This window comes from Phalacrocorax aristotelis, unplaced genomic scaffold (assembly GCF_949628215.1).
Source record: "Phalacrocorax aristotelis unplaced genomic scaffold, bGulAri2.1 scaffold_213, whole genome shotgun sequence".
In the NCBI taxonomy this organism is placed as follows: domain Eukaryota; kingdom Metazoa; phylum Chordata; class Aves; order Suliformes; family Phalacrocoracidae; genus Phalacrocorax; species Phalacrocorax aristotelis.
Window position 1 is genome coordinate 1 of NW_027441387.1, and position 25,290 is coordinate 25,290.

Sequence of the window (25,290 nt, forward strand, 5' to 3'; positions counted from 1 at the left end):
TACACAGAAGTACTAAATGTACAGAATTCTTTAAAAAATCCGTTATACACAATAAATACAGTACAAAATTATTTTATAGTACTATATTTCGTTTCCAACTGTGACAGCGTCCACTGGTACCGGCGGGAGGGGGCTGGGGTCGTCGGGGGGCTCCGGGGGCTCCCCCCCCCCCGTGCCCCCCCCCCCCCAAACGGGGATGAAACCCCCCAGGGAACCAGAGACCCCCCCCCAAAATAAGGTGGGTTAAAAGAGGCGGGGAAAAGGCCCCCCCCCCCCCCCCAGGTGCCACGCAACATCCCAATGGTCAAACCTGGATTTTTCTCCTCAAAACTGGGGGGGGGGGGGTGGGAGAAACCGTCCCCCCCCCCCCGCGGCGGTGCCGAACGGCCCTTTTTGGGTGGAAAGGGGGAAAAAGTGGGGTTTTTGCGAAAGGGCTGCGTCGCGCGGAGGGAGGAGGAAACGACCCCGGTCCTTCCCGCTTTTTTTTTTTTTTAAAAAAGGAGACATTAAATGAAAAAACCCGAACGATTGAATATACATTTTTATCGAGAGAGATGTAAATATAAAAAACGCCAAATATTTGAGCCTGGGAATCGTCCCTTATTGCTGCCCCGCCCCCGCGCCGGGGGAGGGGGGCTCCGGCCGCCCGGCGGCACCGGGAAAAAACGTCAAATCACCTTAAAATTCAAAAAAAAAAAAAAAAACCACCCCAAAAAACCTCCAAAAAACCCCAAAAACCCACCCCAAAAATTTCAGGTCGCGTTGGGTTCGCTCAGCCCCCCAGCGCATGGGGGGGCGGCGAGGGGGGGAGCGCTAAGGGGGGGGGGGATGCCCGGCGCTGAGACCCCCCCCCCCCCCGCGGAGCCCCCTCCCCGCCGGCGGATGCGCTAAGTAAGGCCTTGTTCCGGGGGTGGGGTTTTTTTTGGGTGAAAAAAGAGGGGAAATGGGGAGCGGGGAAGCGCGAGGGGCGTCGCCAAAGCCCAGCCGCCCCGTCTGGGGGTGAGGCGGGGGGGGGGGGGCTTTTTCCAAGAGAAGGGGATAAATAAAAAACACTGGGAATTCTTGGAGTTTTGGGGTTAAAAAGGGGGATTTGGGGGGGGGGTGGTTAAAAAGCGGCAGGTTTTTGGGGATTAAAAAGCGGGATTTGGGTGGCGGAGGCCGGGCGTCGGTGAGTCAGCGGGGAGGGAGGCCGAGCTCGCCGCCCACCCCCAGGCTTGGGGTGAAAAAAGCAGATTTATGGTTCCTTTTTTTTGAGGGGGGGAATAAAAAAATCAAAAAGGGGAAAAAAAAAACCAACCCCAAAACACCCCAAAATCACCCCAAAGGAGCAAAACCGCAGCCCGGGGCGGCTCCCCTGGCTCCCCTCCAGCCCCGTCCCGGCGCGACTCCGGCTTCGCCTCTTTTCCCGCCCCCCGCCAAGTTTTTCCACTGTTAAAAATAATAATAATTAAAAAAGAAAATATTTTTAAAAAAAAACCCCAAAAATTAAAATCCCGGCGGGGCAACGGCCGCGAGAACTTCGGTTTTGGGGTTATTTTGCTGCGGGTTTTGGAGGAGGGGAAGGACGTTTTCTGTTTCCAGGGGCGATCCCGCCCTGCCGCGGCGGCGTGAGGCTCCCTCGCGGGGGGGGGAATCGCTTCAACAGAAACGGGGAAATAATAATAATAATAATAATAATTATAATAATAATAATTAGAATAATATTGCGGCTAAAAACGGAAGGCGGCGGCCGACGCTGGGATCCCGCTCGTCGCCCCGAGGGTCCCTGCTCCCACCCTCGCCCCGCCCCGGGGGTCTCTGCCCTTCGCCCCGACCCGGAGCCGCGGCGATTTGGGGACAAAACGCCCTTTTCGCGGGTTCTGCGGCGCGCGGGGGGTCGCCCCCGGCCGCAGACAGGCGCGCCCCTTCCCCCCCCCCCCCCCCCCGCCCCCCGTAGGTACCCCCGGATCCACCCGCGGGGAGGCGGGAGGGCGGCGCGCGACGCCCGGGCCCCTCCCGGCCGCCGCCAGGGACAAAACGGGAACCGGGAGCGGGAGGAAGAGGAAAAACCAAACCCGGGATGGCGCAAAAACGGGGGGGGGAAGCGGGAAAGGAGCCGGAGGCGGAGCGGGAAGGGAGGCGGCCGCGGCCTAAAGCCTGCCCGCGGGGACGGGCGCGATGGCGGCCCGGGGGCGCCCGCGGGACTCGGGGGCGACGGGGACGGGGCGAGGAAGAGGCGGGGGGCGACGGGGACGGGGCGAGGAAGGGGCGGGGGGCGACGGGGACGGGGCGAGGAAGGGGCGGGGGGTGACGGGGAAAAGGCGAGGAAGAGGCGGGGGGTGACGGGGACGGGGCGAGGAAGGGGCGGGGGGCGACGGGGACGGGGCGAGGAAGGGGCGGGGGGTGACGGGGACGGGGCGAGGAAGAGGCGGGGGGTGACAGGGAAAAGGCGAGGAAGAGGCGGGGGGTGACGGGGACGGGGCGAGGAAGAGGCGGGGGGTGACAGGGAAAAGGCGAGGAAGAGGCGGGGGGTGACGGGGATGGGGCGAGGAAGGGGCGGGGGGTGACGGGGACAGGGCGAGGAAGGGGCGGGGGGTGACGGGGACAGGGCGAGGAAGGGGCGGGGGGTGACAGGGAAAAGGCGAGGAAGGGGCAGGGGGTTAGGGTGACGGGGCGAGGAAGAGGCGGGGGGCAACGGGGACGGGGCGAGGAAGAGGCGGGGGGTGACAGGGAAAAGGCGAGGAAGAGGCGGGGGGTGACGGGGATGGGGCGAGGAAGAGGCGGGGTGTGATGGGGACGGGGCGAGGAAGGGGCGGGGGGCAACGGGGACGGGGCGAGGAAGAGGCGGGGGGTGACGGGGACGGGGCGAGGAAGAGGCGGGGGGCGACGGGGACGGGGCGAGGAAGAGGCGGGGGGTGACGGGGACGGGGCGAGGAAGAGGCGGGGGGTGACAGGGAAAAGGCGAGGAAGAGGCGGGGGGTGACAGGGAAAAGGCGAGGAAGAGGCGGGGGGTGACGGGGACGGGGCAAGGAAGAGGCGGGGGGTGACGGGGACGGGGCGAGGAAGAGGCGGGGGGCGACGGGGACGGGGTGAGGAAGAGGCGGGGGGTGACAGGGAAAAGGCGAGGAAGAGGCGGGGGGTGACGGGGACGGGGCGAGGAAGAGGCGGGGGGTGACGGGGACGGGGCGAGGAAGAGGCGGGGGGCGACGGGGACGGGGTGAGGAAGAGGCGGGGGGTGACAGGGAAAAGGCGAGGAAGAGGCGGGGGGTGACAGGGAAAAGGCGAGGAAGAGGCGGGGGGTGACGGGGATGGGGCGAGGAAGAGGCGGGGGGTGATGGGGACGGGGCGAGGAAGGGGCGGGGGGCAACGGGGACGGGGCGAGGAAGAGGCGGGGGGTGACGGGGACGGGGCGAGGAAGAGGCGGGGGGCGACGGGGACGGGGCGAGGAAGAGGCGGGGGGTGACAGGGAAAAGGCGAGGAAGAGGCGGGGGGTGACGGGGATGGGGCGAGGAAGAGGCGGGGGGTGACAGGGAAAAGGCGAGGAAGAGGCGGGGGGTGACAGGGAAAAGGCGAGGAAGAGGCGGGGGGTGACGGGGACGGGGCGAGGAAGAGGCGGGGGGTGACGGGGACGGGGCGAGGAAGAGGCGGGGGGCGACGGGGACGGGGTGAGGAAGAGGCGGGGGGTGACAGGGAAAAGGCGAGGAAGAGGCGGGGGGTGACAGGGAAAAGGCGAGGAAGAGGCGGGGGGTTAGGGTGACGGGGCGAGGAAGAGGCGGGGGGCGACAGGGAAAAGGCGAGGAAGAGGCGGGGGGTTAGGGGGACGGGGCGAGGAAGAGGCGGGGGGTGACGGGGACGGGGCGAGGGGGTGCCAGGGGGTGCCGTGGGTGCCAGGGACGAGGCGAGGCAGAGCCTGGGGGTGCCGGGACAAGGCAAGGCAGACCCCCCGCTCCCCGGCTGGACGCTTCCCTCCCCTCCCGCCAGCTCCCCCTCCTCCGCCGGCCCCGGAGGAGCTGCTTCTCCTCCTCCAGGCGTAAAACTCACTGTAAACGTTTGCTTTTCCTCCCAGCGATTAGTGTTTGCGTTTCCTTCTCTTTTCGTTTGCGTTTCCTGGTTTTTTTCCCCCCTTGGCTGAGCAGCGAGAGGGTCCACAAGCCTGCGCGGCGCCTGAAATCACTTAAAGGAAGGATAAATCTTTGCCCCCGGGGCGACGCCTGCGGGGGTCCGCGCCGGCCTCCCGCCGGTTGAGGCTCGCGAGGGGCTCGGGGAAGGTGGGGGGAAGAGAGAATAGACCGATCCGATATGAATATTAGCGATTTGTTACAGAATCTAAATTACACAGGCGACAACACCCCACGGGCCCCGCCGTCCGCCCCCGGCCGCGCGGATCGTGAACCCGGCCTCCGCTCGCGCTTTACAACAGCCCCGAACCCCCCCCTTTTCTCTATAAACACCGGGGCGAAGCGCCCCCGGGACGCCCCCCACCCCTGCTCCTCCCGGCCCAGGCCCGGCCCGTCGGGTCTCTGGGAGGCGGCACCGCCGCGGGGCTCGACCGCGTCCAACCAGCAAGAGCTTCGTCGTCGTCCTCCTCCTCCTCGCTCAGCGTCCCGCTGCCGCTGCGCCGGGGTCGCTGTTATCTGTTCAACGTCCTCGCTCCAAGGCCGCCGTTGTGATTAGGGGCAAGGTAGGCGTCCGTACGGTGGACGGGCGAGGAGAAGGGGGAGGAGGAGGAGTTGTAGGAGGAGGAAGGCGTCCGGACGTTCGGGGCCCCGGTCTGAGGTTGCTGCAGGTTGAGGATGCTGTCGATGGCGCTCTGTAGGTGCTCGTTGAGCGAGTCGTCCTGGGGGCTGTCGCTGGAGAAGCTGGCGTTGTCCACCTCGAAGGACTCCGACTTCCGACGCTTGGCCGGCGGCAGCGGCACCTCCCAGGTCAGTTCCGAGCCCGAGCCCTGGTCCGGAGGCTCTGGTTTTATCATCCCGCGGTAAAACTCGTCCTCCACTTCCGCAAGCTCCTTCATAAGGCCACCGGTGGCATCGTCGGCCTTCGGCGGGGCCGCGCTGTCCTGCAGGACGAGGGAGCGGGCGTCGCTCCTGTTGAAGAACGGGAGCTTGGAGCTCTCCTCCGGCCGGCCCTTCTCCGCCACCGCCGCCGCCGCCGAGGGGCTGTCGCGGCTCTTGTGGGAGGTGATCACGCTCCTGGAGCCATCCTCCTGCTTGATGACGAGGGCGCCGGGGAGCTTGTCGCCCTTCGGGGCGCTCCCCTTGGGGCAGGCGTCGGCCGGCTTCTCGGCCACGAAAGCGTCCACGTTCTCGCGGTAGGTCTTGCGAAGGGGGAGCCGGCAGTAGGTCACGATGGGTTTCTTCTCGGCGGGAGCCGAGGCGACGTGCTCGACGGTGCCGTTCATCTGCCCGGCGGCGGCGGCGGCGGCGCCGTGCGGGTCGGGCCCTTTGATGACTCGGCAGACGGGGGGCGGCTGGTGCACGGGGTCCAGGGCGGTGTTGTGGACCACTTTGCTGAGCCCGGCCTCCTGCTTGATCTTCAGCTTGAGGCCGATGCGGCTGCGCGCCTCGTAGGTTTTGATGGGGGGCTTGCTCCGGGAGGGCAAGGCGTCCTCGTCCCCGTCCAGGGAGGGGGAAGCCTTGGCCCAGGTGACCGACGGGGAGCCCCCGCTGTGCTTGATCACCAGCTTGGTGGGGTGCAGCGGGGGGGCCGCCTGCGCGGGGGGGGCCTTCAGGCTCTCGGGGGCCGGCGCCGCGCTGGACACGGAGGCCGGGGCCGCCGAGGAGAGGCTCTGCGAGCGGGAGGATGAGACGTACTCGTCTGGAAGGGAAACAGGGCGTTAGCGCGGGCACGGAACGCTCCCCGTCTTACCTTTCTCTTTAAAATGTTTTTTAAAATTAAAATAAAAATTATAACACTAACATTATTGCGAAACACACGTTTTGCGAACGTTTTCCCCCCCTCTCGGCCCCTCTTCCCTCCGCTTCCTACCGAGTTCGTCCCCCGTCGCCGTGCCCGGGAACGGCGGCGGCAACTTAACGCAAACCCCCCCTTGCAAAGACCCTCCGGGAGCGGCCGGGGACGAGGAGCGATTTGCCGGGAGCCCGAAGGCCGCCGGCGCTTCGCCCTGAGCGAGGCCGCGCCCACCGAGATCCTGACCGTAGGGGAAGAGCGCCGACGGCGGCAGGTAACGCGCGCTCTCGATTTTAACAGGTTTTCCCCCAAATGCCCGCGGAGCGCGGTGGAGCGGGCCGACTCCGCCCCGCGCCGGGGCCCCCGCGGAGGAGGGACGCGCCGAAACCCAAGCGCGGGGCCGCAAGAGGCGGACAAGCAGCGGAAATAATTCGCCTCCCACCTGGTTTCTCCTTTGCCAGCTGCTTGTCGAGCGCTAACATGGTCTTTTCTTCCTGGATGAACATGCGGTCGATCATCACCATCTCGGCAGAAGGACTGACTCTCTGCGGACGAGGAGCGGAAAGGAGGAGGGAGAGGAGAGGAGAGGGGCGGGGAGGAAGAGCGGCTGCCGTCACACGTCACCCCCGCAAGGCGGCCTCTTATTCTTCCAGATCTTTCCCGTCCCCGTTCGCAAAGAGCGCCGAGGGCTCGACGCGGGGCCGCGAGGCGGATCGGCGGCCGGGAGGGGAGAGCTCTGCCGGGTCGGCGGCCGTCCCGGGGCCGAGGCCACCGCGGCGGCGAGGCCGAGGCAGCGAACCCGGGAGGCCGCGGACGGACGCGAGCGGCCCGCGTGGCTCGGGGCGGAGGGGGGCAGGACGCGGGGCTCACCCGAGACTCCTCCAAGAGCAGCAGGCGGTACTTGTTCAACATCGCTTGCGTGCGCTTCAGCAGTTGGGTGGATACCACTTCGAACTCCTCGTCCACTGCGAGGAAGAGGAGGATGGGGGGGAAAAGAGGGTTTGTGTCACAAGGCGAAGGCGGAGACGGGGTCAGCAGCTCTTTGTTATGAACTTTTTCAGCGGGCTCACCTGGGGGAGGCCCCGAAAAGGGGGGGGCCAGCCTCGTTTTTGATCGCTGGGATTGTTAAGAAGCCGCTAAGCTCCGTTTTTAACCATTTCTCAGAATATAGGGAGGCTGTGCCAAAGCTTTGACGCGGCTTTGAGCTACTCCAGGTCAGAAACCCTGGAGAACTGCAGCTACGTTCTCTTGGGGGTCTGTGTTTTTTCTAGAGCGAGGGCGTAGGTCGCTTCCAAACTTTTTTTAGTATGAAAACCCCGCTTTCTTTTTCTTTTTTAAAAGCTCCAGCCGCTGCCCGGCCGTCGCGGCCCGCGGAGGACTCACCCTTCCTGTAGTCCTGGGCAGAGGGCAGCATCCCCTGGTAGACGTGGTAGGGCAGGAGCCGCTGCAAGGCGTCGTCGAAGGAGCGGAACGACGTCTTGTAGTCGGGATGCAGCACCGCGCCCTGGTGTTTGTGCAGCTGCTCCAGGAAACTGGGCGGAAGGAGAAGAGCAAGGGGGGGAGGGAAACATCGCTGGGAGGGGGCGGCTTTGACGGGCAAAACGCCCCGGCCGCGGCAACGAGCAGAGCCGCAGCGGCGAGAGGAGCTCGGGGGGTTTTAGCTCAGCGACCACCCCCCCCCGCCCCCCCAATGCGCTCACCAGGCTTCCTTGCTGGGCTGTAGTGTCGGGGCTTTCTTCAGAGCGAGCTTGCCGTCGTACTGGCGAGAGAAGGACGGACGTGGGCGAGGGGACGGACGGACGCGGGCAAGGGGAGGACGGACGCGGGCGAGGGGAGGACAGACGCGGGCGAGGGGAGGACGGACGCGGGCGAGGGGAGGACAGACGCGGGCGAGGGGAGGACGGACGCGGGCGAGGGGACGGGAGCGGAACCGCGGGTGCAACGGCTCCGGGAAGGAAAAGGCACCGCAGGGTGAGGGGAGGGGGGGAAGGGAGCGAAGCGCCGATTCCCGCGGGATTCAGGTACGGGGGGAGGCTCCCGCTCGCTTTCCCCAACAGCTCCCGGTGCTTTGGTGGGCTTTGAGTGACATATAACCTATAGATCGGCACGTATGTACCAAACGTGCCCATGCATGAACGGGCCAGGCACGTACGTACCGAATGTGCCCATGTATGAACGCGCCAGTGGCACGTATGTACCAAATATGCCCATATATGAACACGCCAGGTACGTACGTACCAAATGTGCCCATATATGAACACGCCAGCGGCACGTGTGTACCAAATCTGCCCATATATGAACACGCCAGGTACGTACGTACCAAATGTGCCCACGTATGAACACGCCAGTGGCACGTATGTACCAAATATGCCCATATATGGACACACCAGCGGCACGTATGTACCAAATATGCCCATATATGAACACGCCAGGTACGTACGTACCAAATGTGCCCACGTATGAACACGCCAGGAGCACGTATGTACCAAATGTGCCCATATATGGACATGCCAGGAGCACGTATGTACCAAATGTGCCCATATATGGACACACCAGCGGCACGTATGTACCAAATGTGCCCATATATGAACACGCCAGGTACGTACGTACCAAATGTGCCCATATATGAACACGCCAGTGGCACGTATGTACCAAATATGCCCATATATGAACACGCCAGGTACGTACGTACCAAATGTGCCCACGTATGAACACGCCAGTGGCACGTATGTACCAAATATGCCCATATATGAACATGCCAGGTACGTACGTACCAAATGTGCCCACGTATGAACATGCCAGCAGCACGTATGTACCAAATATGCCCATATATGAACACGCCAGGTACGTACGTACCAAATGTGCCCACGTATGAACACGCCAGTGGCACGTATGTACCAAATATGCCCATATATGAACATGCCAGGTACGTACGTACCAAATGTGCCCACGTATGAACATGCCAGCAGCACGTATGTACCAAATATGCCCATATATGAACACGCCAGGTACGTACGTACCAAATGTGCCCACGTATGAACACGCCAGTGGCACGTATGTACCAAATATGCCCATATATGAACACGCCAGGTACGTACGTACCAAATGTGCCCACGTATGAACACGCCAGTGGCACGTATGTACCAAATATGCCCATATATGAACACGCCAGGTACGTACGTACCAAATGTGCCCACGTATGAACACACCAGCGGCACATATGTACCAAATGTGCCCATATATGAACGCGCCAGGTACGTACGTACCGAATGTGCCCACGTATGAACACGCCAGCGGCACGTATGTACCAAATATGCCCATATATGAACATGCCAGGTATGTACGTACCGAATGTGCCCATATATGAACATGCCAGCGGCACGTATGTACCAAATATGCGCATGTATGAACACGCCAGGTACGTGCAAATACATAAATTCGGCGTGACTTATGTATTTGGGCACCCGCGGGGGGTGGGGCGCGGAGCCCCGAGCTCACCAGCTGCTGGCCTTGCACGGGGACCGAGGGCACGAGCTGCGACAATCCTTTCCCCACGACCTGGATCTGCAAGGGACCCTTCCCGAGGCTCAGGCCCGAGACGGAACTGATCACGCCGGGCTTTGCCTGCGCAAGGGGCGAGAGGAAATCGCTGCCGTTAGAATCCCGGAGCCCTTTCGGCACGCAGCGACTGCCGAAAGGACGCGGTGAGAAACCGCCCGCCGAGGCGACCAGCTCGCGGGCGGCCTCTTCGCTGCCCAGGTGCAAATGCCCGAGCGTGAGAAGCAGTTTTGCATAAAAATAGGAGTTATTCTCATCTGTACTTCCAGAAATCGACGCTGAGGGTCGCGACATCCCGTTAAATCGTCGCTGAGTAAGCGGTTCTCTTGAGGAGGAGGAAGAAAGCAGCCCCCGTCCCCGGGGGTTTCATTACAGGGGGGACTATGACCCCCGAGGTCCCTTCCAACCTGGGACTAATATTGGTGGGAACGGGTAATTTTGTGCCATCTTTAGAGGTTCACAGCACTTTAAAACCAAGGGGAAAAAGGGGTTTCTAGAAACAAATTCTTCCTTCTCAACACAACGGAGGGAAATGCCGAGGGATCTCGCTGCTCTCGAGGCGGAAAACTTTGGAATAGAATGGAAAACAGTGAAAAAACACCCCCCGCGTCCTCACCTGAACCGGCTGCTGGATGGCGAGAGGCGTCCCCGACTTCCCCGGGGCTGCGGCCGCCTTCCCGGCGGAAACCGGCGCGGAAACACCGGAGAAGGTTTTACTCTCCGCGGGAACCGGGGTGGTAATGCCTAGCAAAAGGGAGACGAGGCGGGGAGGGTTTCACGTTTAAGTTCAAGCCCGGGTAACAAATCACGTTGTCCTGGATTCCCCCCGGCACGTTTCACCCCGAAGGCCCAGGGTTTATCAAAATAAACCGATGCCCTCCCGTGGTTTCCCCCCCCCCGCCCCAGAGCCAGCGGGACGAACCTGCGGTGGAAGGCGGGAGGGCGGCGGGCGCGTGGCCGTGCGCGGGGGCCGCCGCGGTCGTCGCCGTCGCCGCCTGCCCCTGGCCGCTCACCAGGACGGAGGAGGACGGGCTGTTGAACTGGCTGAGCGCAGGGGAAGCCTGGCTGGTGGGAGGCGGCTGCTTCGTTTGCAGGATGATCCCTTGGGGCACCTGCACGGGAGGGAAAGAAAACAAAACAAAAAAAAAAAAAAAAAAAAAAACCAAAAAAAAACCAAAAAAACAAACCCCCAAACCCCAGAAGTTGAAAATGTGACCTAAACCTGTTGTTTTTTATCCCGTCCCCCCTCCCCCGAGTACCGTCGGCTCAGCACGAACGCGTGAGGAGGGAAGGGAGCCGTCGCGTGCGGCCCCCGCTGTCCCCCCTCGCTCAGCACCGGGAGACGGACGCGAGAGAAGCGGAAAAAAGAGGCGCCTGCCGAGCTCGCCCGGGGTCTAAACCGGGCCCCGCGCGCTCGAAAACGGCAAAGCGCGTCCTTACGAGGAGAGTTTGCTCTAAGTTCAATCAACGCAAGCTCAAGCGTTGCCCTTTTCACCCCCTTTCCCACCTCCTCGGTGATAATAAAGTAAATAACTGCAGGTTTTCAGAAGCCTGGTTTTTTCGGGGTGGAAGCCCCTGCCCGCCCCCCTCCCGCCCCTCGGCGAAGCACCGTTGCCGAGGGCTGGCCCCGGTCCCCGAGCACCCCCCTGCGAACGCCTCCGCACCCCGCCAGAGCCGGCCCGAACACCCGCAACCCCTCTGGCCCCCTCCCCAAATCGCAAAGGGCGACGGGTCGCGGGGGACGCTCGCCGCGGGAGAACGGGGGCGCGCTTTCATCCCCCGCCGTCGCCGAGGCCTTCTCCGGCCGTTTCCGACGCGCTGCGCCAACGGCGTCCGCGGAAGACGCCCTCCCCCACCAGCGCCATCCGTTAAGGGACGCGCGCGCGTCCCCGCGGTGCAGCCGGACGTGACCCGCGGCGCAAACCCGCTCGGACCCCCCCCAAAAACCGCCCCCGTGAAGCACCACGGGGAAGCGGCGCCCGGTTCGGCTCCACGGCAGAAGCCGCCAGGACCTGCCTGGGAGGAATCGGGGGGTGTCTGAGGGGGGGGTGTTTAAATTTGCTTCCGATTTTGCCTTTAATCCCTTGGCTCCCCGACGGTGGGAGGCCCGCGGCCGCGCTTCGCCACGCTACCTCCCTCCTGAGCTACGCCCGGCGTGAGACCCTCGACGGCACTTATTTACCTGCTGGAACCTGTCCAGTATTTGCTTCTGCTGAGGAGCGGGGCTGGGGATGGCCGGGAGGGTTTGGAATTGGCTCGGGACCATCGGAAAGCTCCTCTGCTGCTCCGCGGTTAGGTGGAGAGCGTGGGTGGGAGTGGGAGGTTTGATCTGACCCTGCGATGGAAACTGCAGCTGGAAGTGGGGGGAGTGGGCGTGCTGGACCTCCGCCGGCGCCGGGAGCTGGACCTGGAGCTGCGCCGGGGCGGCTTCCGCCTGCGCCGGCTGGAAGGGCGGCTGGGGCTGGGAGGGTGGGCGCAGGGGGTGCTGCCCCCCGCCCAAGGGGGAGGAGGCCAGCTGGTTCTGGATGACGTACAGGCCGGGCACGGGCGCCTGCGGGGTGCAGGAGCGGGAGAGCGGCTCCGAGGGGGGCCGGGAGAGCGTCTGCGGCTGGGAAGGGGGGCGCGAGTGGGGCCGCGAGGGGGGCCGGGAGAGGGGCTGGGGCTGGGAGGGGGGCCGGGAGGGGTGGGGGGACTGCATTTGGGAGAGGTGGGCGGCCGGGAGCTGCGGGCTCTCCCCCAGGGGAGGATGAGGTAGCGAAGGGGACGGGGAGGCTCCAGGGAGCTTCTGCTGCCCTGCAGGTAACTGAAACAGAGAAGGAAAGAGGAAGAAGTTAGTCGAAGCTCAGGAAGGAATTTTGCCCTCGAAGAAGCCGACGGGCTCCTCGGCTCCGTCGGAGTCGACGGGCGAACGCTGCGGGCAAGCGCAGGCCGCTCTGAAAGCGGCTTCGCCAGCGGCTCGCGGAGCGTCTCTGCCTCCTGCAGCCCCCGGACAACGAGCCCCTGCTCTCGGCCGGTCTCCCTAAGCCCCCGCCCGGGGAACGCTGCTGGGGCAGCCCCCGTCCCTCCTGGGGACACGGCCCAGGCACACGGCCCCGACCCTGCCCCCACTGGCGCTTTTAGAAGCATTTTTAGGGGCGGGATAAGGTAAAACTGCCGGAGGGCGTCCACCCCGGCTTCGCTCGGGCTCCCGAACACAGCTCCACGCCGCGGCCCCGCCAGCTGAGGCAGGGACCCCCGCGTCGGGGTGCCCGGCCCATCCAGCCTCCCTGTGAGACCAGGGAAGATGCGTTTTCTACTTTTCTTCCCCAAAAAACCCCCTCACAGCTGCCCGCAGGACTAGCCGGGGCGACGCTGGGACACATCCCTGCCCTCCTTTCTTCCTGCAAATCCGAGGCTGCCGCTCCCCTGGGGAAGGGGGCTCGTGGCTGCCGGCTCCCGCCGGCCGGGGGTGACCGAGGACGCCCTATCTGGCACCCCGCTGCTGAGATTTCTGGGGAGAGACTCGCTGCGGGGGCTGCGCTCTCCCCGCACCTCAAAATACCCCCTTCTCCTTAATTCTGTGCTTCGTAACTACCGATTGCTATGGGAAGATAAAGAATTGGGGGGAAAAAAGGTAATAAAGCCTCCGGCAGGGACAAAACGGCCCCAGACAGCGAGCATGAAGGGAGAGGAGAAGAAAAAGCAACGCAGGGCGGCAGCAGCTTTCAGGGTTAGTGAGGACCTGCAGGCAAGCGAGCAGGAGCAGCCGGAGCTCGGAGGGGGGACGGACGGAGGGCAGGACGGACGGCGGGGGTGGCTGGAGGAGGAGGAGGAGGAGGGACGACTCCCGCAGCCCTCCCTCCCCCGATTTCGGCCGCGGCTCGCCCGTCCCCCGCACCCGGGGCTGCGAGTTGCGGTTTTCGGGTGCAGGGGCTGAAACCAGCCCCCGGCCCTGCGAAGGGCCGTCCCGGCAGCAGCTCGCCTCCACCGAGCCGTAAAGTACCTGATTCCACCTAATTCTGGGGGCCAAGCTGGCGGGAGCAGGAGGGAGCAGGAGGGAGCACCGTGCCGTGCGCGGAGCCCTTCTCTCCTCTCCTTCCCGCCGCTTTGCTTCGGCAGCGAAACCGCAGCCTTGGCTCCGTCCTGGTCCGGCTTAGGAAAGCCGGACCTAGGGAAGACCTCGGAGGCTTTCAACACCAACAAGGCAAAAATAAACGCTGGGAGATGGCCGGCGCTACGCGAACCCATCTTCACAAGCCCTGGGAGGTTCGGGGAACCCCTCCGCGGCAGGACTCGGCGTCACCGCAAGCTGCCACGGGCAGCTCGACCGGGGCCGGACGCTCGGGGATGGAGAAGCGGGAAGGGGCTGAAGGAGGAGGGGCGAGGGCACCGGGGGGCCGGCCGGGAGCTGGACGCCAGGATTAGGGTCCCCCTGGCTCCGCCGTGGCCGGGCTCTGGCACTGGGCCAGCCGTGGAGCCGCACCGGCGCTGCCGCTATCACCGAGGCTGGGATGCTGGCGGGCACGGTGGTGCCGCCGAGAGGTTTCGGTGCCCTCTCCTGCCGCTGGCGTCTGTCCAACGCGTTCGGCGGCGACGGCATTTCGGGGTCCCTCCTCCTTCGCCTGCCTCTCGCCGCATCCATCCGCTACGCCTACTTCATCGGCAACACCGCGGGGTGGCCGCCGAAGGGGAAAGCGGTGGCCGCTCTCGCCCCGGACGCGGGCACCGCATCTTCCAGGGCTGGCGGCCGGGGTCGGTGCGGCCGGCGAGGGAAACAGCTCTCTCTGGAGGTGGGAGAGCGACTTTGCAGGGGAAGGCACCGCGACCCGCCGCCTCCGGCAACGCAACTGCAGCAATATTTAGCACCGACGTAGACTGAGGTACGTCCCGGCAAAAAACCCTGCCGTGAGGCGCAGGAGGGACCCCGCAGCGACGGAGCGTTAAAGCTCCACCTGCTGCCTCGACCCGCGTGAAACGGCAGAGAGAGATAAACGCCGGCGGAGCCGGGGCGCGCCGGGCACGTCCGTCGGCTTCTCCCCACGGCGGGAAGGGTTTTCTCTACTTCCGAATCTCGGGGTGGGTTGAGAGTTTGTTAAACGCCCCTCCGGGGACAGCTCGAAGTGCAACCCCTCCCTCGCAGGCAGACGCCTGGGTTTAATTATGCTGCAACAGCGGGAGGTGACTGTCACCATCAAGCCTAAGTACCTGGAAAGTTGCGTCTGTGCTACGAGCTACGCCAAAGAGAGCTCAAATGAGAGTTTCAAAGCTTCCCGCTACTGAAATAATAATAATAATAATGATAAAAAAATAACAGAGGGTGCGCTCACTCTCCCCCAATTTCTTCCTCTGATAATTCAGGGACTTTTCCCGATAACCCTGGGACCTTCTCTGATTACCCTGGGACTCTGGCAGGGCACCGACCACCACCCGCCTTTACAAACACGACTTTAAAGATAAAGAAAACCCACGAGGGTTCAAATCCGGCCTCTAAAACGTGCCCGGACCCTTCGCCAAGGTAGGTGAGAGCGGCTGAGGTGCCTGCGCCGGACCGGCCTCGGCCTCCCCGCGCCGGTACGCGGGTGGCACCCAACGCGGCCACGGCGGGGACCCTTGCGACGAGACGCTGCCCCTCCCGGCTGCCGGCGTCGCTTCTAGAGCCGCCCAATTAAAGGTCTGACTCGAGCTAACGAAGGTAGAAAACCCCGAGTGGGCAAAAGCGGGAGCGACGGCGGCGGGCTGAGCTCGACGGAGCGTGGGGACGAGGCGGACGCTGGGCCCCCGCCGAGCCCTCAGCACCGCGGCGGTGGCTTCGGTGGCTTTTGGGACCAGCTCCTCCTTCCGAAGGCCCTCGGCCACATGCGGAGCGGCCCCGAACCCCGCTCCCGGTAACTTCTGACACCTTCCGAGGAAGGGGACTGCCCGAACGGCGGGAAGGCAACACGCAAAGGACTGAGATGAGGAGCCGGAGCGCTTCTAGCACGCGGGGCGCGGAAAGCGAGCCCGAAAGCGGGGCTCTCTGGGGCCCCCACGACCGACGGGCTGCGAACGCCGCGGGGCTCTACTTGCCTGCTGCAGGAACATCTGCATGGAGTCCTGGTTGATGACGGCGCCGGCGGCCGCCTGGCCCAGGATGATCTTCTCCGGGCTGGAGGCCAAGCCGGGGCTGGGCTGGGAAGTCCCGGGCTGCTGGGCGGGCGGCGGAGGCGGCACGTTGAGCTGGAGCGGAGCGGGCGGCTGGGAGGCGGTTTGGACGGTGAGGATGGAGGACTGGTCGGCGCCAGGGAGCAGGCCGGCGCCCGAGGAGGGCTGCGGCTGGACGAGGCCGGGGCTTTGGCTGGCGGTGGTGGCGGAGGCTTGGATGCTCACCGCCTGGCCGAGGTTCTCGGCGGCGTTGAGCATGGCCACCTGGTTGGGCAGCGTCACCCCCTGGATCACCGTCTGCCCCGTCTGGCCCAGCGAAGCGGCCACCGAGGGTTGGCTCTGCGTGGTCAAGCTGCCCGCCAGCGAAACGGGCATCTGGAAGAGAGCTGGCTGACCCACCTGGCCGGGCTGGAGCTGGATGGGAGCCGAGAGGATGTGAGCGGTGCCGTGGGCGTTCTGCGAGGTGAGCACCTGGCCCAGGTTCAGCTGGCCGGCGATATTCTGGTTGGTCAGGATCTGCGCCGGCAAGGCTTGGTTGGTTATGAGCTGTCCGCCCGGCCCTTGGCTCGTTATGATGTGGGCTTGCCCGCCGGGGTGGGAGGTGGTCAGGATCTGGCCCCCCATGTTGGCCTGCAGGGCCGAGAGCTGCTGGGGTATCTGCACGGCGGAGGCGCCCGCCAGCTGCCCGGGGAGGAGGAACTGGTTCTGGCCCTGCAGCATGGCCTGCGGGACGTGCTGGGCGGGGATGACGATGCTGCTGCCCTGGTTCAGCAAGTGGACGCTCATGGGCTTGCTGAGGGCTTGCTGCTGCGGCGGCGGCTGCTTGAAGACGTTGGCTGGAAGCCCCTGGGGGAAGCCCGACAGCACCACGTTCTGCCCCGGTTTGCTGGCCATGAAGGTCAGGTTCTGCTGGGCCTTCTGCTGCTGCAGGGCGGCTTCGTTCTGGATGGTCAGGGTGGTGTTGTTGGAGGCGAAGGGCTTGGGGGTGATCTGGTAGAGCTTCTGCTGGAGGACCCCCGCGGGTTTGGGCTGGATCGGGGTGGGCGTCCTGTGGATGATGACGTTTTGGGCCTGCACCAAGGGGCTGCTCAAGTTCGAGGTGACGGTGAGCGGCTGGGAGCCCTGCGTCCCGGACACGCTCCCGAACATGGAGTTCCCGTTCAGCGTCGTGGTGGCCACCGTCGGCAGGTTCTTCTGGATGACGAGGCCGGCGCTCTGCGGAGAGACCCCCGTCGAGGCGAGGGTGACCTGCTGCTGCTCGGGCGCCGGCTGGGCGATGTAGCTGCCGACGGGCATGGTGGCCACCTGGGAGGGCTGAACCTGCTTGGCGATGATCTGCTGCGCCGGCTGGTTGATGGCCATCACCTGCTGCCCGACCACCTGAATGGGCCCGATCCCCAGCGTGCCGCTGGGGCTGCCGTTGGGCAAGCCCTGGAGGTTGGAGATGGGCTGGATGGTGACGTTGCCCAGGCCGACCTGCTGGAGGAAAGGCTGGACGCTGATGGCTTTGTTGACGACATCCGCCCCTACCGACTGCTGCACCAGGGCTTGGTGCGTCAGGACGGCGGGTTGCTGCAGCCCGATCAGGTCGGCCCCGCCGGAGAAGATCTGCGGGGTGCCGTCGGAGGCCGTCTGCACCACCGGCTGCAGGGTGGGGAGCTGGAAGGAGCCCAGGTCCAGCTCGGCCTCCGCCTCCAGCGTCTGCTCGGTGATGTTGGCCTCCTGCAGGCTCTGCTGGAGGATGTCGCAGGGCTGGTCCGAGTTCTGCAGGTTCGCCCCGCCGCTGGACGGCGACCCCAGGATGTCATCTTCTAGGAAGTCGAGGTCCACGCTGGTGGCGGGCTGACTCTGCTCGGTGCTCAGGTGGTTGCCGGAGGACTCTTGTACGTGCAGCTGGGAGGCGGCGGGAGAAGAAAGGAGAAGGCACTGAGCTCGAGCGCGGGGCAGGGGGCTTCAGGGCAACGGCTCAGCGGCTCTCGCGAGCCGCCTCGGGGAGGAGCGGGCGAACGGCGGCGGCACCTCGGCGCCCCTGCGAGAGCCCCCCTTGACGCGCGGCGGCGGGTGAGGCGGCCGCGGAACGGCATGACTCGCCTCGAGCGAGGCACGGGGCGGCCGGCAGAGCTCCTTGACGGCATCCCGTGGGCGGCTTAGAGGCTTCGCGCCATCGCCGTGCCAAACAGCTGAGCTCGGAACACGTTCCCCCGCCTTTCTTACTCTTACAAACTCCGCTCTCGATGGGGTTGGAAGCGGAAAACGCGGCGAAAAGCCAGCCCTTCTCTCGCAAGGGCCGCTCAAGCAGCGGCCGAGAGAAGCCGGGCGCGCGGCCCTCCTACAGAGAGGGCGAACGGGGGCGAGGGGAGGAAAGCGCCGCGCGGCCTGACCTCGGGCCCTGCCAGCTCTGTGCCGTCAGGCTTTGTAAAGCTACCGGGAAGATAGAAAAGGAAAGCATAATAATAAAAAATTAAAATGAATTAAAAAAATTAATAAAAGCGATAATAACCATAATAATGGAAGCGGAAGTAAACGTCACCGCTAGGTAAGTTTGTGGGTTATAAAGTCAGCGGCAGCATTACCCAAAGTCTTTGTGAAAAAATAAAGCGCGATGGAGGGGAAAAAAGGATCATAAACCCCCCAAATTAAGACTTTTATGACAACGGAACTGGAAATAGAGAAAAAAAAAAAAAGGAAAATAAAAAAAACCCCACAGAGCCCTTCCTGCTCGAGGGCTGTCCGCGCAGAGCGACCCACGCTCTTGGGGGGAACGGGGAGAATAAGAGGGTTTTTAGACCCCGCTTCCGCGTGTCCCACCGCGGCCTCGGGGGCTTAAGGGGGGGATTTCGCTTCTCAGCAGCTTTTTGAAGCGATCTCCCGCCTCGTCTATGCTGCCCTGGGGCGCGAGGCCCGCTTGCGCCCGCCGCTCCTCCGCCTGCTCTCCAGCCTCGCAGCCTCTCCCGGGCCGGAGCAGGCCCGGCCTTTGCACCCGGACGCGCCCGTTCCTCCCCCGACCTACGGGGAGCCTCCCCGAGGGAGCTCTGCACAACCGCGGGGAACTGCCCCGCGTCCTGCCTCCGTCGCCGGAACTGGGGAACAGGTGGGAAACGAGCCTGCGAAACCATGAAAAAATAACAAAGGGGGAAAAAAAATGGGGGGGGGGGGAGGGGGAAATGGGGAAAAAAGAAAAATGGGAAGCAAAGTGGGGGGAAGGGGGAGGAAGTGGGGGAAGCAAAAAGGGGGGGGAAGGGGGGTCAAAAAAGGGGGGGGAAAGGTGGGGGTGAAAAAAAGGTGGGGGTGAAAAAAAAGGTGGGGGTGAAAAAAAAGGTGGGGGTGAAAAAAAAGGTGGGGGTGAAAAAAAAGGTGAAAAAATGGGGGGGGGAAAGGTGGGGGAAAAAAAAGGGGAAAAAAATGGGGGGGATAAAAAAAAGGCAAGGTTTCTAAGCTGATGTTCCCCAAGTATAAATTAAAAAAATACATACCCCAGCACCTTCAAAAAGGCACTGGCTGCATCTCCTGTGTTGTCCAGGAGATCATCACTGTCAATCTGTAATTAAAAAGATTTTATTTATTTTCTTTAGATATAGTATGGGGGGGAAAAAAGGTGAAAAAAAAAAAAAAAAGGTGAAAAATACAAAACGGGCAAAACGGCGGCGTGCGGAGCTGAGGGGAGCTCCCCGCCTCGCCTCAAAGCGCCCCAAAACCCCGGCGGGAGCTGCCACTGCGGGGGGGCCCCGGAGCCCCGGCCGGGGGGGCTGAAGAGCCCTGAGACCGATGCGGCAGTCCTCAACCTGGGTGCTGGTTTCTTTAGGAAAAAAAACCTCGTTTTTTTGTTAAAAAGGGTAAAAAAATAGAGGTGGTTTGCGTGGAAGGTTTTGGCGAGTAGAAACGAGTCGTGGCTCACCTTTTCGGATCCATGTAAGAAGTCGTTCAAGGCCTGAGGGTCGCTGCAAAACAACAGACGGAAGCGTTTAGGGACGCGGCACGTGACCCGCGCGGAGTCGGGAGCGAAACGCGTGTTTCGGACGCGGCACGTGACCCGCGCGGAGTCGGGAGCGAAACGCGTGTTTCTAGTTAACGCCTTCCCCCACCTCCGAGCGCTCCAAGGAGCGCCGCGAAGCCGCCTGCAGCGCGGCGCTGGAGGAGCCCCGAGCCCTCCCAGCCTCCCAGGAGGAAACCAAAGCATAAAGCCGGAGTGGGGTCAATACGTTGGGGAAGCTCGCAGACCCCGTGGAGCGCTCCTCGGTGGGTTTCTGGCTCTGGGAGGGCCCCCAGCGACCCCCTTCCCGCCCCCCGCGCCCTCCCCGAAGCCGCAGGAGGGCCAGAGAAGCGCCGCGGCCACTTACCAAATTACATCTAGCAGGCACCGGCCGTCTTCATCATCCATGTCAACTGCAAAGAGCGGAGAGAGACCACGTTACCGTCAGGGGGGCCGCGGGGCGGGGGGCCGCGGGGCGGGGGGCTGCCCCCTGCTCCCCCCCGCCCCCAGCGCCGCGCTCTGCCCTTCCTCCCGGTGAGGATGCCCCCGGCTCCACGCGATGGCGGGGGACGCCCCGGCCGGCCGCGTGCCGGAGCCGGCTGCCGAGGGCCGCGCTCAGCCCTCCGCGGCGGTGGCTCGTCCCTCCGCCGGATGGATTTCACCGGCTGTTTTCCCGACTGGGAACCCCAAATCGGAAGGTTTTCACCCCGCCGAGGGGAACCGGGGACCGCGGCCGGTGTAGGACAGCGCCGGACCCTCAACGCCGGGAGGCGGCGCGCGCCAGAGCCCGGCACCAACTCCTGTTTTAAAAAACATAATCGCGCATTCGCGTGTTTTTATCCCCAAATTCTCACTGTGGCAAAAGGTACCGGGCGGCGTCTCGCTCGCGAAGGTGGAACTGGGGTTTCTCCGCCGATAGCCTGGCACAGGGCCACCTCCCCTTCATGACCAGCTCTGGAAAACGGTGGGGGGGTTGGGGTTTTTTTGGGGTTGTTTTTTTTTGGTTGTTGCCCCCCTCTTTTCCCCCAACCTGCCCCACAGCTTGGGTCTGGGCAGGGTTTGGAGGCGCAGCGCTATGAAACTCCCTAGTGAGGCTCAGCTCGAGGAGGGGAGAAGTGGGGGGACACCGAAGTCAGCCGCCTCAGGAGATTATAGAGATGAAAACCGGGGATCCTCACGGCAGAATAACCCCTCCTTTACGGGCTGAAGCTCCCAGTTTTGAACCGCCCGACTCCCACAGCGGCCGTCGTTATCTTCGGGACCAGCGAATAAATCACCTCAATCCGCCGGCCACGACCGCGCCCTGGAGCACACGCCCGCGTACAGAACCGAACGAGAGGGCGGGTTTCAACCCCTCCGCTATTGCGGGCGCCCCGGTGAGCGTCGAGGAATAACGGAGCGACGCCAGGAACGTGGATTTTCTCCACGTCCCAGCTGAAATCCTTCCCCACGTGGCGGGCGCAGCCCCCGCCGGGCTCGGGATGCAAACCGCCCTTGGTGCTGAGGAAAGCGCTGTGTTCAGAGGCAGACGGAAACCCCAGAGCTCTGAATTCTCACCTATAAATAGATGATATTCCTTAAATATACGCATTAAACCCGCTGCCTTTTAGCCATAGCCGCTGGGCAAAGGGCGCTCCAGGGGAGGCGACGGCCATCCGCCAGGGGAGGAAGAAGCGTGACGTCACAAACAGCGTCATCGCCGCAGGGCGGGTCAACGCGATGACATCGGCCGACGAAACGCGCTCAAAGTCAAGGCAAAAAGAGTCGCGAAATACGAGATTTGCCACAGGAGTTGTTCGGCTGCCGGATGCGCCGCGTCCACCCCGGCGCTGGGGTGGGACCAACGGCCGGCGGTGCCACGCGGGTGATCGGCCAGCGGCCCGAGATGGCGCGGTTTTACCCCTTTTTAAACCACCAAACGACATCTTTGGGGGTTTTCACCCAAAACAGAATGGTTTTGCCGCGTCCCGCCTAAGAAAGGAGCGATGCAGCCGGCGGCCCCCGCGCTCCACAGCCAGCGAGGACTTGAAGTCTTCACAACGTTTAATCCCGGCCTCGTCCTGCGAGGAAGCGGCGCAGGGCTGAAAAGCTGCAAGCCGAGAGAAGTTTGGGGATCTAAAATGCTTCAAAAAATGAAACAAACCACCCCAAGAAGGGCAGCGTAAGCACTTCCTAACATTATTTCACGTCCAAGCCATGGCAGTGACGCCGCTGTCGAGGCAGAGTCCGTTTCCACAGTCCCTCCAACACAGATATATTTACGGAACCTTTGGACGAAGAGACTGTGTGATTCAGCAAACGGGGCTCGAGGAAAGAAGTCCAGAGCCCCTGGCCCATTCCCGCGGCAGACCTGGCCCAGCTCTCCACGATCCCGGCCTTTCGGACCTTTCCTCCGCCGTGAAAATCAAACCTGCGACCGGGAAAGGCATCGGGATCGGCGCGGGGGGTGGGGGGGGGTGGGGGGCGTCCGCGGGGGAACCCCCTTCCCCGAGCTCGCCGGAGCGCCGCGGAAGGCGCAGCCGTACGTAGGAAATACGAGGGCGCCGCGCCGTTGATGGGAAAACCGCGGTCGGTGTCGGCAGGACGTGCGGAGCGGCGCTGCCTGGCGAGGCAGGGTGTTCCGGGCAGACCCCGCTGCGACTCCCTTCCCACAAAGTTGTTTTAAGTGTTTGATCCCACCCCGACACCGCAAACGGACCTTTGGGGAAGGTTTCGGGCACGACGCGCGCGTAGGTGGGCGCCACTGCGCTCGCTCGCTCTTTTAAAAAGAAATAAAGTAAACGGGAGCCGGCGAAGGACGCGGCGCTGTCGCTAAAGCCGACGAGCCACCTGCGGTCGCGTCCTTTTCCGTCCGTTTACAGGGGCCTGGTGAAGTCCAGCGCGACGAGAGGGAGGCAAACAGCCTTCAGCGCTGCCATCCCGCAGGCGTTTTCATCTTCCACGCTAAAAATTACATCGCCCCAGACCAAAAGCGGGGCGGGGAGCGGCCGGGAACGGCGGCGCTTGGCAGCACGCCGCCGGCCAAAAAGCCAAACCGCCCTGTGAAAAACACGGCAAAAGGCGAGGAGGAGAGTTTCTACCGCGCAAAGACGTTCCGCAGCCCCATTTTGCTTCCGGGCGGTTCCCCCCGGTTTGTTGAGGAGAACGCCGAAGAACGTATTTTTGGCAAAAGCCGGGGCGTTTCCGTAACGGCTGCGCTCCGCGTGCCGAGCCGACGGCGGATCCTCGCTCCGCTCCGCGCCGGCAGTAGCCCCGACTTGATTTTATTACACGATAACGCTCGACGTCAGCCTATTTTTAGACCTCACGCGCTCGCGAATGCCGGCAACGGCGGGGCGACGCGAGGAAAAGCCTTTCGCCGGCGTAAATGGAGCGGGAAGGGAAACACCGAACTTTACGTCCCGGGAAGCTCTTGAAAAGGAGACGGAAAAGACTGTTTGGAAGCGCTTACAAGCAGTTTTCCTTCTCCTGCAGTGGAGGAAAGCCGTGGCCCCCGTCCCTGGATCGTCCTGGTGAGGTCTCATCAGGAAAAGGAACCGCAGCGAGGGGAGAAGCCGGCGCGGCCGAGCAGGCCCTGCGGAGCAAGGCCGCCCACAAAAGGGGAAGAGGGTTTAGTATTTCCAGCCCGCCGTTTGCAAAGAGGAAAGAAAAGAGCCTTCGCTGTCTCTGAAGCGACGTTTCCTCCTCGCATGTGCCCAAACTTCTGGGTTTCGGTGGGTAAGATCTGCCCGGCCTCGCCCGGCAGCCCTGGGGGTTGCTTCCCTCGGCGCGGGCCGCAGAGCCCGGCTTTTGGTCTGACCGGCCTCGTCCCCACCGCAGCCGGGGGGGTCCCGCCTGCCAAAGGACGAGGCGGGGGAGCTCGAGGCGAGGGGGGCTTGGCGGAGGGGTCGCCGGCACGGTTGAGCCGAGGCTGCCCCGCGCCCGAGGGAGGCAAGAACCAAAGGCGGTGGGGGCCCTGCGGAGTCCTGTCTGTAGCCCGCTCCTTAATCGTTAATTATTCTTTGGTTTATTGTATTTAAGACACTATAATCATTATTCCTCTTGTGACTTGGCTTCCCTTTGTAATTAGAGATAACGATTCGGGTACGTTTTGTACGACGTCCGCATCGTTTGAGATAACTCTCCGGAAAGCTGAGGATGCCCTGACCACCCAAAGATGAGGAGGTGTGGGAGGCTGCCGGCCCCACGCCACCCCCGGCGCTGGTAAATCACCGGGGCTGGCACCAAAACAGAGCTGCCGTCGCCTTCAAGCTGCGAATTACCTTTGCAAGGCTCGGGGGAAACGGGCTCCCAAGCCCAAGAGCGAGTCAGGTCACAGTTTTAGGGTGAAAAAAGGTCCCGTCCTCCTCAGGAGCGGCAGTCGTGAGAAGGGGATAGAAACGCGTTGCGAAGGGAGGCACGAGCAATGGCTACCCCCGCCGAGCCAGGCACAGCGGAAGAACCGACGGGGAGCCGCGAGCCCTCGGCCACGGCGCTGGGAAACCAGCCTAGGACAGAGCGTAACTAAAGCCAGGCGAGCCCGCTTCAGCTCAGAGCCCTCGCTCAGCGCTTTCAGAGCATTGGCTGAAAAAACGGTTGACAAAAATCACTGGAAACGCGTTTTCCTCCTCGTTTTCCATGCCAAAAATTAACAGGCTGTCTAAGCAGGAAGACTTTTCCCTTCTTCTTCCTTTACAGCCTCACCGGCGGCTGAAAAAAGCCTCAAAAAAAGACAAAAAGCTGGACACAAGCAATCCCTGGGCTGGCCTGCGGGCCGGGCCGAGACGGCGCAGCATCCTCCGAGGGGCTGGACGCGGCACCTCTGTGCTTTCGCGGCCGGAGCATTCGGCTTCCCCGCGTTTCACCTCCGCTTCGAGACAATAAATACCGGCGCCGCGACGGATACCGACAACGCCGAGCACAAAGCGGCTCCGCGCGACGACCTGCAAACACGAGAACACGCCAGCGACGGTGGTTTGGGGGGGGTTTTGCCAGAGCTGCGGCGAACCTCCGCAGGGAACGCGTCCGGGAGGGCCTGAGCAAAGCGGCCGCTTTTGGTTAAATGCCTATTTCTTACGACGAGCCCCGGCTGCTGCGGGAGGGGGGACGGGAAGGGAGGTCTCCCGCCGGTGTGCGACGCCGCCTGCGGCCCGCCGAGACGTACGGGCGCACACGGCGACCTCCAGCCCCCAAAAGCTGTCGTATTTCGCGGTGCGTTTATGGCCCAGGGGGAAAAAACAGGCCTTGGGAAGTTTACCAGGCTAAGCGAGATAAGTCACAATTTAAAGACGGATGAGGTAAAACACGGAGATGTGTGTGTGAGATCCGGGTCCCACGAGCTTCGCTGAAGCTCCCCGTCTAACAAGGCAGAGCGCTTCTGCTCCGGCTTTCTGAAACGAGCCGTGATTAAGGGCTCTTGCGAGGTTCGTTGCTTCCCCCCAAGGCCAGCATCACTCAGCTTACGGGGAGAGAGGACGGGGGCGCACAAGGGATGCGTGGAACCAGAAAACGAGCGAGGAAGAGCACGGAAGGAAATACTGACAACAGGCCGGGGTCCCCCGTTGCCTCACACGCCGCGCGGAAGCGGTGTTAAACCAAGGGGCCGCGGCGGCGGTAGTTACGCCTCGTTCACCCGACCTGGGGAACGAGGCGCCCTGCGAGGGGGTGAGTTTGGAGCCTCGCGCCGCCCCGTCACTGCGGAAGGCCGTGCCCGTATCGAGCGAGCGCTTTTTCCTTCCCGACAGGGTCCCTTTGATCCCCTCCGCGCTTCGCGC

The 25,290-nt window shown here is 63.4% G+C and overlaps 2 protein-coding genes across 5 annotated transcripts in view; both read right to left on the minus strand.

Moving 5' to 3' along the window:
- Positions 1–2,573: 2,573 nt before the first annotated feature.
- On the minus strand, positions 2,574–3,788 carry LOC142051487 (uncharacterized; the record flags this gene model as incomplete). Its single annotated transcript, XM_075080595.1, has 1 exon — positions 2,574–3,788. A coding segment is annotated over one exon (1,149 nt), but the record flags the coding sequence as incomplete, so codon positions are not given.
- A 217-nt stretch (positions 3,789–4,005) lies between these two features.
- BICRA (BRD4 interacting chromatin remodeling complex associated protein) overlaps positions 4,006–25,290 on the minus strand; it is a 35,374-nt gene continuing 14,089 nt past the window's right edge. For 2 of the 4 annotated variants that reach the window (XM_075080597.1, XM_075080598.1), the window contains 12 exons: positions 19,905–19,950; positions 19,463–19,505; positions 15,493–17,460; positions 11,630–12,250; positions 10,370–10,559; positions 10,064–10,191; positions 9,388–9,513; positions 7,590–7,648; positions 7,273–7,421; positions 6,760–6,854; positions 6,332–6,434; positions 4,006–5,796 (listed from right to left, as the gene is read on the minus strand). In XM_075080597.1, coding sequence (XP_074936698.1) covers positions 4,610–5,796; positions 6,332–6,434; positions 6,760–6,854; positions 7,273–7,421; positions 7,590–7,648; positions 9,388–9,513; positions 10,064–10,191; positions 10,370–10,559; positions 11,630–12,250; positions 15,493–17,460; positions 19,463–19,505; positions 19,905–19,950 — 4,715 coding nt within the window. In that variant the 3' untranslated portion in view covers positions 4,006–4,609. Of the gene's footprint in view, positions 5,797–6,331; positions 6,435–6,759; positions 6,855–7,272; positions 7,422–7,589; positions 7,649–9,387; positions 9,514–10,063; positions 10,192–10,369; positions 10,560–11,629; positions 12,251–15,492; positions 17,461–19,462; positions 19,506–19,904; positions 19,951–20,391; positions 20,413–25,290 lie in introns of those variants that run through there. The other 2 variants (XM_075080599.1, XM_075080601.1) reach the window with 2 other exon arrangements.